The 17,500-nt window shown below is 50.5% G+C and overlaps 2 protein-coding genes and 1 long non-coding RNA gene across 7 annotated transcripts in view; 1 reads left to right on the plus strand and 2 right to left on the minus strand.

Annotated features, from left to right (window-relative positions):
- The window catches only part of ABI3 (ABI family member 3), a 13,141-nt gene extending 4,762 nt beyond the window's left edge, over positions 1 to 8,379 (minus strand). The window contains exons 1-3 of one of the 2 annotated variants that reach the window (XM_017854013.1): positions 7,770 to 8,379; positions 1,956 to 2,105; positions 725 to 901 (exon numbers count right to left, since the gene is read on the minus strand). In XM_017854013.1, coding sequence (XP_017709502.1) covers positions 725 to 901; positions 1,956 to 2,105; positions 7,770 to 7,886 — 444 coding nt within the window. In that variant the 5' untranslated portion in view covers positions 7,887 to 8,379. Of the gene's footprint in view, positions 1 to 724; positions 902 to 1,937; positions 2,106 to 7,769 lie in introns of both variants that reach the window. The other variant, XM_017854012.1, reaches the window with a different exon arrangement.
- Positions 8,037 to 14,474, plus strand: GNGT2 (G protein subunit gamma transducin 2). Of its 4 annotated transcripts, none has more exons than XM_017854017.1 (4): positions 8,037 to 8,167; positions 9,656 to 9,765; positions 11,476 to 11,581; positions 12,036 to 14,474. In XM_017854017.1, the coding sequence occupies exons 3-4, from the start codon at positions 11,498 to 11,500 to the stop codon at positions 12,159 to 12,161; spliced, it is 210 nt and encodes a 69-aa protein (XP_017709506.1). In that variant the 5' UTR covers positions 8,037 to 8,167; positions 9,656 to 9,765; positions 11,476 to 11,497; the 3' UTR covers positions 12,162 to 14,474. The 4 variants fall into 4 exon arrangements, with proteins under 4 accessions (XP_017709506.1, XP_017709505.1, XP_017709508.1 ...); XM_017854016.1 differs by having other exon boundaries at positions 8,119 to 8,211; XM_017854019.1 differs by lacking the exon at positions 8,037 to 8,167 and adding an exon at positions 9,215 to 9,369.
- The window catches only part of LOC108516492 (uncharacterized), a 15,626-nt gene continuing 6,873 nt past the window's right edge, over positions 8,748 to 17,500 (minus strand). Inside the window, exons 2-3 of the long non-coding RNA XR_001881846.1 lie at positions 9,720 to 9,849; positions 8,748 to 9,053 (exon numbers count right to left, since the gene is read on the minus strand). This is a non-coding gene — a long non-coding RNA (uncharacterized LOC108516492). The remainder of the gene's footprint in view (positions 9,054 to 9,719; positions 9,850 to 17,500) is intronic.

Here is a 17,500-nt window from a genome sequence, read left to right on the forward strand (position 1 = left end):
AAAAAAAAAAAAAAAAAAAAAAAGAATATAAGTTGGACAACAGAGACCTTACTGGTGGGGAGGAGGCCTGGTGGTGGTTGAAGGGGAGAGTGTGGTTTCCCCTTTAACGGGGGCTGATAAGTTCAGGATATCAAGGGGTTCATTTCAATACAGAAATGTCAAGGTGTGGAGACAGGAATTGAAGACGGGACGGGTGTGAGTGCATGCCCTCTCCGACCTCGCAGAAGGACATGGGCTGAGAAGACGCCAGCGCCATGCTCCCCTCTCTTCACCAAGTCCCCTTTGTGTGGCTGCATCCCCGCTTCTTCTCACCAAAGCAGCTGTGGGGTGACTGCTCAGTGCAGTGACCTCAAACCCCCAGACAGAGGAAGTTGCTGTTCTCATGTGGCTGGGAGCCATTCTCATGCACACCCTGACATCCTCCCTTCCCCCTCTTCCCCTTCCCACATGCCCGGTGCCCACAGGGGCGGGGCGGGGGGGCGAGGGGTGCTCAGGATCTCACACTCAGCAGATCCTCTGAGGACGGTACAGACCAGTTTTGGAGGGAGGGATTACAAAATCTAGGGAGAGGGAGAAGAGCTCAGAGTGGTGGCTTCAGGGAGCGGGGAAAGAAAGGAGTGGCAAGTTGGGACAAAATGTGCAGGAGAACTGGGGGTCTGGAGGGAAAGGGGCCACAAGGCATGAGAGGGTGGGTTGGAGGGAAAGAAGAGGGTCCTCTGTCTACCTTGATCCCATGGCCAATGTCATCCAGGCAGCCAAAGTTGAGGGGTCTCCTGCAGTAGGGCGTGAGAGGGGGTAGGCTCTCTGGGGCAATGACCTTCTGGCCCGGGGGCAGCCGCTGGACAGTGGCTAAGGTGCCGATCTCCCTTCGGGCCACCTTCTCCATGTGCATGTTCACCATCTGCATGACAGGGTTCAAGGTGACAGAGAGGGGTGGTCTGTGTCCACTGCCCTTCCCCTAAGGAGGAAGAAGATAGACTCTGGGCTGGGGGAGGCACCATGGGAGGCAACGAGGTCTAGAAAAAGAGGGCCCTTCCCCTCCCCCTGCTCCCCCACCAGGCTACATAGCAATTGGGAAAAGTGGCAGGAAAGGATGAAGCCACTTTGGAGAAACTTCCTGGTGGAAAGAGAGTAAGGGTTATTATTAGCTGAGCAGGAACAGGAGGAAAAGAGAAAACACAACATCCCTGGGGATGCCGGGAAGAGACAAGCACTGGGCTGGCTTGGGAGCAGAGGGGGAGAATATGGAGGTGGCAGAGAATGGTGGCTTGATCAGCTTTGGGGGACAAATAAGTGAATTGACTTCCTCTCAGAATGTTCCGTGGAGAAAGCCTACAGTTCGAAAGGGTGGGAACTCTGGTCTGTGGGGGGAGAGGAAAAGACACACCCCACCCACTGAACATGTGGGTGATGCACAGGCCAGGCTGAATGTGTGGCTGGGTCTGTGCATGTGCTTTATGGGGCAATTCCTCGGTCAAGGATCCAGGAAGGAAGGAGGGTGTGTGCGCTAGAACACTGTGGCGGGGTGGAGGGTGTATACTGTATGGTGTTGGCAGTGCTTCCAGGGCTGAAGATGACCTTGTCAAGCTAGCACCCTGGGTCTAGGATATTTATTAAGGCACTGCTTGTATTTAGATGCAAACAGGGTTTATTTGCTTCTTTCCTGTATGTGCCGCTGCTCTGATTGGTAGATACCACTTTCTAATGTCCAGGATAGAATTCCAAGAAAGAAAAAGCTCTGCCTTCGGGGAATTTGTAGCAGAGCCACAGAGATAAGGAGGTCCAAAAAGCTTGGAAAGTGCCAACCTTCTGCTGTAGAGTTGGGCATTTGGACATGGGGGAAAGCAGGAAGGAACTTTTGACGTAGAAAATGTCTGAGTCGGGCTGAAGAGTTGAGGCCTGGCGCAAGATGCCTTCCCACGCCCCACGCCCCTTACCTGGCCCAGCATGCTTACACGGGCTTCCACCTGCCGCAGGGCGGCCCCCTGCAGGTCCAACATGCGCAGTGTGTGCCCGGCCAGGTTGCCCACCTGGTAGGCCACACTGGCCAGTGCCTGGGTAGTGAAGGCCATGGTCTCCTCCAGCGCCTTCCGCTTGTCTGTGGCCTGAAATACACACAGCCCCGGCCTAAGGGCCAGCATCTTCCACTGGGTCCTTGGCTGGCTGGGGTGGGATGGGAGAGGATTTAGGGAAAATAGGCGCTGGATTGGGACAGAGCCACAACCCTTAGATGTTTGAGGTGGCTCTCAGCAGAATTATGTTGTAGCAAGAGGGACTAGCTACAACATCACTTTAAATTCACTTTAAAAAAAGTGAATCTGCAGCCTTGGGGAACAGATGCAAAGGGAGGGAAAGATATCCATTCTCAAATAGTCAAGCTGAGGACTGAGTACAGATGATGGTACGACCCTCCTGAAGATTTAAGTAACAGGCTGTCCTTTTAGGGGTTGGAGTGGGGGTGAATAGTAGAAAGGAAAGAGGAAGGCAACACTGGCTAGAGCAGACATTCTATTTTTTTTTTTTTTTCTGAGACGGAGTTTCGCTCTTGTTGCCCAGGCTGGAGTGCAGTGGTGCGATCTCAGCTCACCGCAACCTCCGCCTTCCGGGTTCAAACGATTCTCCTGCCTCAGCCACCCAAGTAGTTGGAATTGTAGGCATGCACCACCATGCTCGGCTTATTTTGTATTTTTTTTTAAGTAGAGACAGGGTTTCTCCACGTTGATCAGGCTGGTGGTCTCAAATTCTCGACCTCAGGTGATTTGCCCGCCTCGGCCTCCTGAAGTGCTGGGATTACAGGCGTGAGCCACCGCGCCCAGTCGACATTCTTAAACACAACAAACCATGTCAGGCGCGGTGGCTCACGCCTATAATCCCACTACTTTGGGAGGCCCAGGCAGGCAAATCACTTGAGGTCGGGAGTTTGAGACCAGCCTGGCTACAATGGCAAAATCTCGTCTCTACTAAAAATACAAAAATCAGCCAGGCATGGTGGTGCGTGCCTGTAATCCCAGCTACTCAGGAGGCTGAGGCATAAGAATCATTTGAACCCAGGAGGCGGAGGTTGCAGTGAGCCAAAATCACATCACTTCTCTCCAGCCTGGGTGACAGAGTGAGACCCTGTCTCAAAAACAAACCAAAAAAAAGCTTTCCATGTGACTCTTTGTTTAGCTCCAGTCTGCAGATTGGTGTTTGGGAACTCAAATAAGGAAACTGAGGCCCAGAACAGAGGGACTTTATTCATTCATTCCCTCTAATAGCTTTCTAATACCCTGAGGATAAAATTCAAGCTTCCAACCGTGGCCTACGTATAGCCCCTCCAGGTCTGGCTCCTGCCTTTCTCTTCATCACTCCCCCTCTCCCACTCTCCCCTCCAGCCACATTGGCCATTGGGTTTCTGTTCCTGAACAAGCTGAACTGTTTCTGCCTCTGGGCCTTGACACATGCTGTACTTATTTTCAGAATCCTTATTAGCAGGCCTCAGTTTCCCAGAGACACCTTCCTTCACCACACTAAGATTTCCCTCAGCCCACGCCTTCACTGCCTCTTTATCATATTTACCTTGTTCTCTTTTCTTCATGGCATTTAGCACTATCAAACATTATCTATGTATTTTTTTTTCGTTATCTACCCACCCTCCCTTAAATAGAAGTGTCATGAGAACAGGGAGCTTGTCTGTTTCATCCTATATCCCGTCATGGAATCACACCCAACAGGCAAAAGATTCTTCATAAATATGCACTTGTGAGTTAATTAGCAGATCGAATGGGATCCCAAACATTCTCTGGGCACATTGTCATTGTATTCTAGGCACTGTGCCAGGCACTGGCCAGGGTCACACTGCCAGTCAGTGCAGGAGGGGTAAGCAGGCAGTGGCTGAAGGCAAGAAGTTTTTTTGTTTGTTCGTTTGTTTTTTGAGATGGAGTTTCGCTCTTGTTGCCCAGGCTGGAGTGTAATGGCACGATCTCAGCTCACTGCAACCTCCGCCTCCCAGGCTCAAGCGATTCTCCTGCCTCAGCCTCGCGAGTAGCTGGGATTACAGGCATGCACCACCACACCCAGCTAATTTTTTGTATTTTTAGTAGAGATGGGGTTTCTCCATGTTGTTCAGGCTAATCTCAAACTCCCGACCTCAGGTGATCTGCCCACCTTGGCCTCCCAAAGTGCTGGGATTATAGGCGTGAGCCACCGTGCCCGGCCAAGAAATTTTTTTTTGGTCCCAGATCAGGCAGTGGGGGCTAGGGCAAAACCTCTGGTCTTTTGGTTCCCCAGGCAGCTTCCTCATCTCTTGTTGGGTCATGGAGTTGCCATACTCTAGCCTGTACCTTTCTAACACAGGTAGGGGGCAAGTCCAGGGTGAATCTGGGGTAGAGCCAGTGGGCCAACAGGCAAGGGTACACACTGGGGTCCCCTTGCTTGAGCCCTCAGGTGCCCCTCAGGGCCTGTCAATGGAGAGCAGACCTACAAACTCTCAGAGCAAGGTCTGAGAGACACCTGGGAGCCTCTAATGGAGCCTGAGCCAGAACCTCCCCGGAAGCCCATGCGGTGGCTGTCTCCTCCCTGTCTTTCTTTTCCAACAGCAGGAAAGAGATGCTCATTTGCATGTTTATTTACATCTCATCAGCGTATGCAACAAAACTTACATCTTCTCAGCATATGTCACCAAGAATCTTGAAAAGGCAAAGAAATCAACCCAGGATATTAAAACCAGACAGGATAGCAGGTCTTGATTTAGTTCAGGACCTTCCTTTACCAAATGAGGAAACAGGCCCAGAACTGAGCAGTGACTACTCCTCCATCTCCACCCAGATTTCTTAGCTTGCCTGCCTTCTCCTGTATAGTTTCCTCCCCAAACTGACATGTGGAATTGTTGGCCCAAACAGGAAAAGTGTCTGCTTGGGCCCAGCTCTGGGCACCTGGAGCCTGAACACTTACTGACCCCTGGCTTTGCTCCTGGCCCAAAGTTAGGTCTGCGGGGACAAGCATCTGAGATCCATCTCTGCAGCTGAGTGCTTGTTCGTCATGCAAATTACCCTGTCTGTAAAGTCAGTCAACCCTGGCGGAGAACTCTGCAGGTGACCCTGGTCTGCCTTCCCTAATTCCCCATGGGTTTCCTAGCATCTGGGTGGTGTGGGGAGAGAGGGGCTGCAGATGGGGATGGAGGGTAGGGGAATCAGGCCTTAGGTAACAGCAGTTCTGAGATCCAGAACCTTCCTAGGCATTTGCCTAGACAAAGATCCTCAGAAAGGCCAGGAAAGGTAACAGGTTGTGTGTTCTAGTAGTTATTGTTCTGCATGAAAGAAGCAGGAATCCAAGGATTCCAAGTTGGGTCAAGGCTTCTCACGCCCCACGTATTTTTGCAAGGACAGCTTCTCCTCCCTAGAACTGATTCTTATTATCCATCCTTCCAATGAATGATAATGATGATGACAGTCATGGTAAGAGCTGCCATTTATCCTGCTCTTCTGAAGGAGTTGGCACTAGGCTAAATGCTTTGATACATTTTTATATTGAACCCATGGAGCCACCCCTGAAGGCAGGCACGAGAATCAGAGGAGGAACTTGCCACAGTTCCTGTAGTTGGTAGGTGGCAGAGCTGGAAACTGGACTTAGGTCTTTGTGACCCCAAATTGTGTGTGAACACTGTGTGTGCAAATGAGAGCCCTGCGGAAGCTCTTTGAGGTGTGCAGAAGTTATGGAAGGAATGGAAAGGACTGCTTGGATCCTTGTCCATAGAGGGAACATGCCTTTCTGTGCTAGGAGAATGCGCTGGTTTGCAAGCCTCATTCTGTCTCATCTGCAGGTGGTCATTCAACATCTATACAGACCGAAATGATACCCAGAGTAGCATTTTCAGTTAGTGGCATAGGGAGTGGGCTCTGGAATCAGATTTCTGGGTTTGAATTTGGGCTCTGACACTAGCTAGGAGACCTCTGGGAAAGTGACTTAACCTTTCCAAACCTCAGCTTCCTCATTGTGAAGTGAGAATGGGACTCGCCTCACTGGACTTCAGATGAGGATGAAGGGAGGCCATGCTGGTAACATGCCTGGCCCAAAGGAAGGGTCCAGAGAGTTTTAACTGCTGTCATCACTGACTCTCTTTAATCTGTCATTTCCCATGAGCACTTGTTCCTCATTTATTTCTTTTTTCAACATTCTTACTATGCTACGAGGTCTCTATGCCTGTTCTCATAGTTCGGTTAGTACAGGTTAGAAAATTAAAGTTTTGCCCAAGGGGTAACAAGGTTAGCCTGCAGCTCTTCAGGGAGCAGAGGAAACCGGGTACAGAGAGTGCAAATAAACTGTCGTAAAGTCACATAGCGTGTAGGGAGGCAGAAAGATGGAGAGGAAAGGGCTTGGCGTCAGAAGTCAGGTAAGCCCAAATGTGGTGGCTTACGCCTGTAATCCCAGAACTTTGGGAGGCCAAGGTGGGCAGATCACTTGAGGCCAGGAGTTCAAGACCAGCCTGGGCTACATATCGAGACCCTGTCTTTACAAAACAAAATAAAAAAACGTAGCCAGGCATGGTGGCATGCGCCTGTAGTCCTAGCTACTCAGAAGGCTGAGGTGGGAGGATTGCTTGAGCCTAGGAGTTCAAGGCTGCAGTGAAGCTATGTGAGCTACGATCATGCCATAGCACTCCAGCCTGAGTGACAGATGAGACCCTGTCTCAAAGAAAAAAAAAAAAAAAAAAAGACTAGCCGGGCATGGTAGCTCACTCCTGTAATCCCAGAACTTTGGGAGGCCGAGGCGGGTGGATCACCTGAGGTGTCAGGAGTTCAAGACCAGCCTGACCAACATGGCAAAACCCTGTCTCTACTAAAAATATAAAATTAGCCAGGCATGGTGGTGCATGCCTGTAATTCCAGCTACTCAGGAGGCTGAGGCAGGAGAATCTCTTGAACCCAGCAGGCGGAGGTTGTAGTGAGTCGAGATCGAGCCATTGCACTCCAGCCTGGGCAACAAGAGCAAAAATAAATGCCTGGCTCTGCTGTTTGGAGCTGTGCGGCCTTGGACAAGTCACCTCACCTCCCTGAGCTACTGTTTCCACATGTATAAAATAGGAATTATAATACGTGTCTCACAAGGTAGTTGTACAGATTAATGAAATAACAAGTGATTTCCATCACGGCTAAGTTGCCTTGCCTCTCCTCCCTGAATCCAGGAATCTATGCTCTCAGCCCCAGGACAACCATACAATTTAAAAACTGTTCTACAATGCCACCTCCCTATCTTTTGCTAGTAGCCTGCTCCCAGCAGTCATGTGGGCCATCCCCCTCCCTCTGCATGAGATCCCCTCTCTTTAGCCCAGCCTACTCTGCCTTATCCCCACTCTCCTTTCCCAAACTCAGGATCCATCTCAGGTTCACTGTGCTGTTTGGGAAGTTCTTCTGAAGCCTCACCCAGAGCCGGCCTGGAAATAGAATGATCGCTAGCATCTGCGTGAGGACGGAGGCTTTGGGTCTCTGGATCGACCTGGGGGGACTCAGAAGGATGAACCTGCAGTGATGCCTGAGAATAGGATGGAATCGCACTGTCTGTCCCAGACATCTCTGAGGCGAGACAGAAAGGGCACAGTGAGGGCTTGGGTAGTATGGGGTCAGGGTTAAGTATTGGGGTCTGGGATGAAGCTGAAGTCTGGAGTGAGAGGATTTCTCAGCCAAGGCCCAAGACAAGCACTGTCAGGATGGCTCCCAGGGCCCCACTTGGGGCTGGGCTCAGGGTCCCCTCTCCGGGGGCTGGGGTGTCAGTCCTCCGCCCACTCTACCTACCTGCACATAGTTGTCCTCGCAGTAGTCAGCAACCCGCAGCAGGGCACTGTGGTTGCCCCTCAGAGCCTCCCGGCCCGTGGGGATCTCAAACTCCTGCAGCTGCTGTAGCTCCGCCATCACCCCCAGCCTCTGTCTGGCTCCCCAGGGAGCCCGCTCGTTTTGAGTCTCACCCTGCCCTTGATTGGTTGCTCTGCCTTCCCTCCCTCTTACTGCTTTTGGTTTCCTCTGCGTGAGACCCAAACCTGCTTGCAAAGGGCAGGCATGCTCATTCCGGGACAAGAGGAAGTCAGTCCTGCTCCCTGAGCCTGTGCCTCTCTGTCCCCTGCCCAGAGGAAGGGGGAAGCCAGGGGCCCATTTGGGGGCCCAGCCCCCAATCCCACCCAGCAGAGGAAGCCAAGGTCGGGGCAGCTGTGATTGCTCCCTGGTCCTGGAGAGGAAACTGGTCGGTGGGGGGATGGGGTGGGAGACTGGGGAGGAAGGGGGCTGGCCTGCTATAGGGGGTGGAGGTGGATTTTCCACTCATGGAAGGCGGGAGGAAAGGGCAGAGGGTGGGGGCTTCCTTGGGAAGCTCGGGGATGAGTCACCAAGGGACAGGGGAGTGGAGGGTGGATAGGATATGGAGACTGGTCATACCGGAGAGGACTGTGGGACGGCAGCACAGCAAAAATAGAAAACAGCCGATGTGGCAGCAAGAGGGGTCAGGGTTGGACACCGGGAAGACACGACCAGAGAGGTCCCAGAGGGGTGTTAGCAAGCCTGTGAAGGGTTGCGTGGGATGAAGATCTGCCCTACATGCTCTGTGCTGATGAAGGCAGGACAAGATGAAATTGACCAAGTGTAATGTGAGGAACTCAGATTAGACAACAGGAAGGACTTGGATTTGAGAAGCACCAGGTTCAAATTCCAGATCAACTTATTGATTTTAGGAAGCAGCGGTGGACAGAGCACTGAGCCTGCCTAGGAGGTATGGGCTGTAGTTCATGCATTAACAGGACAGTTGGACCAGACGACCTCCAGGATCCTGTCCTGATTTCAAACTCTTAGAGCTCCCAGCTGAGAGTTGGACTGGGTCCTGGAGCAGGGAAGTTAGGATGAACCGCGGGCCTCCTCTCTGCCCCTCCTACCACCAAGCCTGTCATCCTAGAGACAGGAGAATAAGAGGACCTCCCACCGACCATATTGGTCCCTTAACTTTTGCTCCTTCAGCGGGTCTCTTGTCATTGGATGGGTGTCAGCCAGAGCAGGAGCTCAATGTCTGTTAAATGGCATAGCCCTTGGGTGGTCCTGGAGGGAGAGCAAGGAAAAAAACAGGATGTGGGTCCTGTGCTCAGGAACCCACATTCAGGACTCAGAGGGAGGTGTGGCAGCAAAGAAGCTTGAACAGAGGCATTAGAGGTTGCCATGCCCCAAGTACTAAGTGGCACAGCATGGTGAGCAAGTACATATTTATTGAATGAGTGGATGAAGAGTGAGCTAGCAGAACTTTGTAAGGTGAAACAGTGGGGTTCCAATGGGCGCACAAGGCACCTTGCTTAGGGAGGTTAGGGGCTGGTCTAGGACTTGCCGCAGGAGGAAGGACAGCCTCAGAGCATGCTCAGAGGTGGGAAGGGAAGGAGGAGAAAGCAAGCAAAGGGGGGCAGGTGGGGCTGCGATGTGGAGGTGGGGAAATAGAAGCGCTGCAGGCTCTAAGCTAGTGAGGTCACCAAAAGAGTGAGGCTAACACAGGGCAAGGTGGTGAAAAGGTGGCTTCTGTTTTTGAGTTTGTTTTTGTGGGGAGAATGTCTGTCTCTGCTCTGCAGCAGTGAGGGCTTGACGGCTCAGGCGGGTGATGGGCTTAGAACTTTGAGCCTATGATCAGCTTAGGCATCAGAGATTTTGGTTTCCAGGCCATCTGCTTTATCTGAAGATTTTCAGCTGATGAAGAACTAGGAGGCTCAAACACTATCTTACCTGAGTCCAGGACAAGTGACTTGGAAAGCGTGCTCTTCTGTGGCAGGTGAGAGGTGCTGAGGTTGCACTGGGCTGGGATCTACTCTTAGTATCACTGGGGCTAGGCACCAGGCAGGCCTTCCTGATAACCCTGCAGTGATAATAATAACAATAGCATTATTAGTGATAATAAGTGTACTAAGTGTTCATTATGTGCCAGGTAGTATATTATAATATTTTGTAGACATTATTTTCTTAGTACCCACAATAACTGCATGTGGTAGGTTTTTTTTTTTTTTTTTTTTTTTGAGACGGAGTCTCGCTCTGTCGCCCAGGCTGGAGTGCAGTGGCCAGATCTCAGCTCACTGCAAGCTGCGCCTCCCGGGTTTATGCCATTCTCCTGCCTCAGCCTCCCGAGTAGCTGGGACTACAGGCGCCTGCCACCTCCCCGGCTAGTTTTTTGTATTTTTTAGTAGAGACGGGGTTTCACCGTGTTAGCCAGGATGGTCTCAATCTCCTGACCTCGTGATCCGTCCGTCTCGGCCTCCCAAAGTGCTGGGATTACAGGCTGGAGCCACCGCGCCCGGCCGCATGTGGTAGGTTTTTTTAATACCCATCTGCAGCTGGGGAAACTAATACTCAAAGAGGTTGAGTGACTTCCCTAAGGCCACACTAAGGAAGCAGTAAGGAAGCAGCAGAGCTGGGATCAGAGTTGGAGTCTGGCAAGCTCCAGACCCCCTCGTCTCTCTCTTTTTTTTTTTTTTGAGATAGAGTCTCACTCTTGTTGCCTAAGCTGGAGTGCAGCGGTGTCATCTTGGCTCACTGCAACCTCCGTCTTCTGGGTTCAAGCAATTCTCCTGCCTCAGCCTCCTGAGTAGCTGGGATTGCAGGTGCCTGCCACCATGCCTGCCTATTTGTTGTGTTTTTAGTAGAGATGGGGTTTCACCATGTTGGCGAGGCTGGTCTCAAACCTTCAACCTCAGGTGATCTGCCTGTCTTGACCTCCCAAAGTGCTGGGATTACAGGCACGAGCCACTGCACCCGGGATCTTTTTTTATTTTTTGAGACAGTTGCACTCTGTCACCCAGGCTGGAGTACAGTGATCTCAGCTCACTGCAACTTTCGCCTCCTGGGTTCAAGAGATTCTCGTACCTCAGCCTTCTGAGTACCTGGGATTACAGGTACTCACCACCAACCCTGGCTAATTTTTCTATCTTTTATAGAGATGAGGTTTCGCCATGTTGGCCAGGCTGATCTTGAACTCCTGGGCTCAAGCGATCCTCCCACCTCGGCCTCTCAAAGTGCTGGGATTATAGGGGTGAGCCACCATGCCTGGCCAAGACCCCCTTCTCTTGAACATTATTGTATACTCTCCCTTGCTGGACTTGGAGAGAAAGAGGAAAACTCTGAGTCACTATATGAAACAATAATATTGCTTCCCAGATCTTCCTCTCTGAAAGAAACTCCTTCTCCTTTCTTCTCTGTTTCCTCTGTAGATAGACAGACAGATGGCTCTGTAGACAGACAATCCAGATTTCCTCCGTAGACAGTCAATCCAAAGGCAAAAATTGTCCCTTTCCCATCAGACTGGGAGCTTCCTCCCCTCCTGAGCCCAGACTCTTGAAGAGGCAGGGCGTGCAAGGATGGAGTGAATATCTGTTGAATGATGAGGGGCCTGAACTGAGGGATATGGCAGGGGAGATGCTAGAAGTTGAGGTGTGAAGGGAGCTGGAAGAGCTGATGAGATTTATGATCCTGGCTGCTGAATCCTTTCCAGGATTGGGTCTGTCTAGGGCAGGATGGCCCAGGATCTCAGCGAGAAGGATCTGTTGAAGATGGAGGTGGAGCAGCTAAAGAAGGAAGTGAAAAACACAAGAATTCCGGTGAGCCTCCTCGCCCCATCCCTGCTCTTCCCTTCCTGTTCCTGATGAGCCCCAGGAAGGAGGAAGTGACCGGAAAGGGTGGTGGGACTGTTCCAGGGCCGCAGAAGCAGCAGGAGGTACCTCTGGGATGGGGTAGGATGCAGAGAAAGGCTGGGGTTGATTCTGTGAAGGCGCCAGCCTCCCTCAGAACAAGAGAGAGCCTCAGGGCCTTGGAGAGCTCAGCGTGTCCAGCCCTGCGTCTGGGCTGGCTCTGGCCAAGCAGCCCATGAAGGTCAAGGTCAGTGTTGTGGGTCAGATTGAGGAACTCACACCCCCGAACACCTGTCTGTCCCCTGTCTTTCTCCTCTTTGGCCTCTGTCTCTGCCCTGCCCAGAAGCCTGTTTTTCCAGCACTGACCAAATCATGGATCCAGAGAAAGTAACAAGGACCTAAAACATTTTTTGTGTTCTCACAGATTTCCAAAGCGGGAAAGGAAATCAAGGAGTATGTGGAGGCCCAAGCAGGAAACGACCCTTTTCTCAAAGGGATCCCTGAGGACAAGAACCCCTTCAAAGAGAAAGGCGGCTGTCTGATAAGCTGATGGCACGGAGCCCCACCCTGAGTGTCTGTCCCTCTTCAGCTGAGCCCAAGTCTCCTAGACCCCCAGTGAGCCAATGAGGTGTCACCTTCTCTTCATCACAGAATGAGTAAAGATCCCTGAACAAATGCATTGTGAACCCATTCCCCACTCCCACTTTCCACTCTTTTCTCCCATTATTTCCTCCATCTGCTGGGTCTCTGCTGACTTTGCTGGGAACACTCTGAGGACAGTGTGGCTGGCCAAGCGGTTGGCCCCAGGGGTGGTGGGGTGTGAGGAGCCTGAGATACCACGAGACCCCAGAGGGCAGTCCTTAGGAAGCATTTACACCACCTTAGAACCCCTCCGTCTTTTCCCTCCACTCTCTTCCTAGGAAGAAAGCATTTCCACACCAGATTAGTTTAGGCTGGGGGCCAGGGTTGGGGCGGTCCTGTCACCCCATATCATGTCCTACCCTGTGATCCTGTTCCTAGTCATTTAGATCACCCCAGATGGCCTGATGACAACAGGAGTTTGTGAAGTTATGATTTCATGATTTATTTAGTATTGTCAAGTAGTCTATTAGTGCTGGGCACTATGGATGGAAGAGTGAGCAAGACGAACATGGCTCCTATTTTCATGGAATTTAGTGGAGAAGACATGAAACAATTTACAATAAGTCCATAAACGCTACAATGGGGAGAGTCAAGGGCCGTGTAGGAACACACAGCAGAAAGACATTCAGGGCAACGAGAAATGTCAATGTAAATGCTGTCGAGGGGCGCAGAATGGGGGCTGGAAAAGCATGAGGCTAGAGAAGGAGATTGAGGTCAAGTCTTGAAGGACCTTTCGGTGAACTCAGTTAGGAACTTTGTTCTTCATCCTAAGGGCAATAGGAAGCCTAGGAAGGTATTTAGGCAGATTCTAGTTAGCAGAAGGGAGGCTGGATCCTGCTAAGGACTGGGAATGTAGTGATGGATCAGACCAATTCCTGGGCCTTGCCGGCACGGAAAGGACTGAAGGAGCTGCAGACAAACCAGCACTCATGATACAATGAGCTCAGTGCAACATCAGAGAGGTCTGCGAGGGATATGATGGAATCCCATAGGAGGGCTACCTAATCTTGCTGAAGGGGTGCGTTGAGTCCTTGGAAGAAAGACAGGAAAGGTCTTTAGAAGGAGATGATATCTCGAGCTGAGTTCTAAAGGGTTAAGTTGTCAATGGGTGGATGGATGGCACTTCTGGTGGGCCAGTATAAACAGAGGCATGATATGAGAAAGGACCATGGTTTGAATGGGAGCACCAATCATGTTGGAGTGGGAATGTCAAGAGGTCTAGATCCTTAGGATCTGTGCTAGAGAGGGCTTGGAGGTGACTTGTGGGGTCTGGCTTGCTGAACTAAACAAACTTATTTGCTGGGAGTGACTTGGTAATGTTAGAAGGAAATTTGCTTTTCTGGTAGGGAGGGTGACAAAGTCTTGCTCTGTCGCCCAGGTTGGAGTGCAGGGGCACAATCATGGCTCACTGCAGCCTCTGCCTCCTGGGCTCAAGCAATCCTCCCACACCAGCCTCCCAAGTAGCTGGGACTACAGGTGTGTGCCACCACGCTTGGCTAATTTTTAAATTTTTTTGTAGCGGCAGGGTCTCACTATATTGCACAGGCTGATCTTGAACTCCTGGCCTCAAGCAATTCTCCTGCCTTGGTCTCCCAAAGTGCTGAGATTATAGGCGTGAGCTACCAAGCCTGGCTGGAAATTTGCTTTTGACAAGATTGAACAGGGAAAGAGTGAAGGCAGAGAGGCAGTTAAGGAGGTGATTGTTCCATCAGGGGTGAGGTGAGGAAGACCTGAATTAGGGCAGTGGCTGTAAGTCTTGGGGGCAGTAGGTAAGTTGATGAGTTCTTTGGGAAATCAAGTTTTCAGATCTTGACATTTCTTTGAGTTATGAGTGAAGGAGAATGAGTTGTCAAGGATGGCATCCAAGTTTCTGGCTTGTAGGGTTTACTAGATAGAAATGAAAGCAAGTCTCTGAAAATAAACCTAATCTAATAGTCATCCTACATACTACAGCTGCAGCCTCCCTTCCCCAGCTGGTCACAGCCCAAATGCCAAGGGTGAGGTCACAGGGCCTCTGTGGTCAAAATCCAGGATCTCCAATTCCCAATTCCATCCTGACTCCATCTCACCATTCTGCAAGCTGGTGTCAATTCAACCACTCTCCATATAGTCTGCTCGAGAAGGAAAAGATGAGGAATGAGAAAGAGAAAACATTAAAGACAGTAATTCTTCCTTCAAAAAAACAGGGAAAGGTAAATATTCCATAGGACTCCAACAGTAAGGAAGGGAAAAAAGATAGGAGCGCCAGTCATGCGGCCATTGGCCATGTGGCTACAGCTTCCTTCTTCCACCTGCCCAGTCCTTATTCTCCTGTCTTCAGGCAGGCTCTCACTGGTTGGGGTTCTGGATCCAGAGCGACAACTCTAATCTCTGTTCCTGAGGCTCTTGAACCCTTGGTGGGACTCTGATTAGAGTAGCAGTTTCTTCAGCCCACCATTCCACAGGGCACAATGTGCCCCAGGTGTTCTCTGGTTCCTCCTGTACCTTTCCTGGCCACCACAGGGTGTGGTAACAATCATAGGACTCCCTGAATCTTAGGGTCAATCATCAGCCTGACACTCTGACCCCCTTTTCTGTCTCTTCCTAATGCCATAGGGAGCCTCAAATGGCAGGGTAGAAATCTCAGCTTATAAAGGGATTATGACATTGTGCCCTGTGGCTTCCTTCCTTCCCTCCCTCCCTCCTTCTCTCTCTTTCTCTTTCTTTCTTTCATTCTCTTTCTTTCTCTTTCTCTCTCTTTTTCTTTCCTTCCTTCCTTGCTTCCTTCTTTCCTTCTTTCTTTCTTTTTCTTTTTTTCTTCTTTTTTTCTGAGACAGAGTTTTGCTCTTGTTGCCCAGGCTGGTGTACAATGGCCTGATCTTGGCTCACTGCAACCTCCACCTCCTGGGTTCAAGTGATTCTCCTGCCTCAGTTTTCCCAAGTAGTTGGGATAACAGGCATGCACCACCATGCCCGGCTAATTTTGTATTTTTAGTAGAGGTGGGGTTTCTCCATGTTGGTCAGGCTGGTCTCGAACTCCCGACTTCAGGTGATCTGACTGCCGTGGCTTCCCAAAGTGCTGGGATTACAGGTGTGCACCACTGCGCCCAGTGCGTAGCATTCCTTTCTCGCATGCCCAGACCTTCACACTGTTGATTAGGAGAACAAGAATGATCATTCTGAGAGTGGGTCATTGATGCCATCTGAGCCATCCTTTCCCTCCTCTAGCCTAGAGATCCTTGAATTTTTTAGTCACGAAGGGAAAACATTGTAAGTTGTTTCTGGTTTCATTCACAGCACAGCCAGCAACCTTTCTGACATCACTTAGTCTTTGCAAAGTGGTGTCCACCTACCTGGCACCACCCTGGGTCTTTACTAGAACAGCCTATCACTCTGTAAAGCCACTTGCTTCTAGATAACAGACACATGGTGAGATCAGCAAATCCTGTTGACATTAGCCCCAACCTTATTTCTTTTTGTTTCTTTGGTAGTTTTATTTTGAAGAATTTTAGATTTACAGAGGAGTTGCCAAGTTAGTACTGAGAGTTCCCTTAACCCAGGTTCCCCTAATGTTAACATCTTCATAACCATGGTACTTTTAAAATTAAAAATTAGCATTTGTGTAACACTGTTAACTGAACTCCAGACTTTATTTGTATTTTCCTAGCTTTTTCATTAATGCCATTTTTCTGTTACAGGACCCACATTGCATTTAATGCCTTACTTCTTTTGCTGGGAAGAGCTTCTTGGTTCGAGCTAGCCTGGTCTAGGACACCATAGCTGCCTAGAAGACATCCCACGAGTCCATAGATGGTGGTGTTGGCAGAGAATGCAAACTCAATTCCTGAATAAGTGCCTATTCCAGTGAGGACAATTCTGTGTCCCTTCCATTGACCTGCCACCAGAGAACTGGATGGTTGCCTTGAGGTCTGGTACTGTATGAGGGGCTCAGGGTTTCACCGTTGCCAGCTCATTGGGCAGTAGTGGAGCTACACTGGCCTTGATGAAGAGAAGTCCATGCTGTTCCACCCAGGCATAGCCTCTATTCCTGCTTCTCTGTCTGCTTTGTTTCATGAGCTCTAGACAGCCCCTTGGTCCCTGTCTATGGCTTGTGAAAAGTCTCTTTTGCAGGGAGCCTTCTGGTAAACCTGTTTGTGACATGGCTTTTCAGTTTCCAGGTTCACCCAAAGAGGTCCAGCCACAAAGCTCTCCCCAGATCTCCTTGTCTTCAATTCACTTATACTCCAAGATCTTGATCATCTGAATCAGACCTTAATTGCTTCCCAAGAATCAGAGAGGAAGAAATTCCTTTCTCTGCTGACTTTCAGGGCCACCCTCAGAACGTCAGTTTCCAGAGAAAGGAGAATCACTATGATCCAGCCACCCAAAGTGATTAGGAACTGAATTGGGGAGGAAGGGTAAGAATGGAGAGGAGATGAACTGGAGAGGTAGTGAAGAAGTAGAATTTTCAGGACCTAGAGATTGATTGAATGTTGGAAGGATGGAGAAGAAATTATCAAGGATGACTTCTGGTTTCCTCTGTGGATGTGAATGGTGGTGTCACCAGTTGGAAAGCCCTCCCCACCAGGTGATCCCACGTGACTCCATAGGCTTCTCCTCCTCCCTTTGCACACCTGTTGAGGATCACTGAGAGGTAGTAGCTGATACAACAAAAGTGGGCGGGATTGACCAAGAGGACTGTGTGGATTGAGAGAAGGAGGGTCAAGAATAGAGTTTGGAGGAACTCCAGAAACTCAGGCTGGGGTGGGTAAAGAGGAGTGTGAAGAAGACCAAGCACAGAGGGTCAGACGTGTGAGGCTGTTGGCAGAAACCACATAATTGAGATTCCAATGGTCCTGAGCAGTAAAAAGATGCCAAGCCAGGAAAAGGGAGTAAGCGAAAGGGAATGCTCTTGAACGCCTTGATTTCCTGGTTAAGTAACATGGAACTGAATCATTCTCAAGTTTCCAATTCTATATCACCCTCCTTCCACACTGCACCAGAGACTCCCAGGATGGGATTCCTCGGCCTTACAAGGCGGGGAGGGGGAACAGCGGACTGGCTAATGTGGCCTCAGCTCCTGGAGCTGGCAGCAGCTAGAAATCCTTCCTAGTAGGTTAGACAGCCCCGCCCCACCCACCCTTGGGCCTTCCGGATCTTACCCATGAAGCCAGCAAGGAGTGAGGTGGGGACAGGGATTACCCCACCATGACCTTAGTACCTCTGGAAAAGTAAGTTACAGCCTCTTGCCTCCCAACACCACACCCC

This window comes from Rhinopithecus bieti, unplaced genomic scaffold, assembly GCF_001698545.2.
Source record: "Rhinopithecus bieti isolate Rb0 unplaced genomic scaffold, ASM169854v2 scaffold_35856, whole genome shotgun sequence".
Taxonomy (NCBI): Eukaryota; Metazoa; Chordata; class Mammalia; order Primates; family Cercopithecidae; genus Rhinopithecus; species Rhinopithecus bieti.

What these genes read in the sequence shown, in the direction of transcription:
- GNGT2 (XM_017854017.1), top strand. Translation starts at nt 11,498, where the DNA reads ATGGCCCAGGATCTCAGCGAGAAGGATCTGTTGAAGATGGAGGTGGAG. An exon ending in TGAAAAACACAAGAATTCCG is followed by an intron (nt 11,582 to 12,035) that starts GTGAGCCTCCTC and finishes GTGTTCTCACAG; the next exon opens with ATTTCCAAAGCGGGAAAGGA.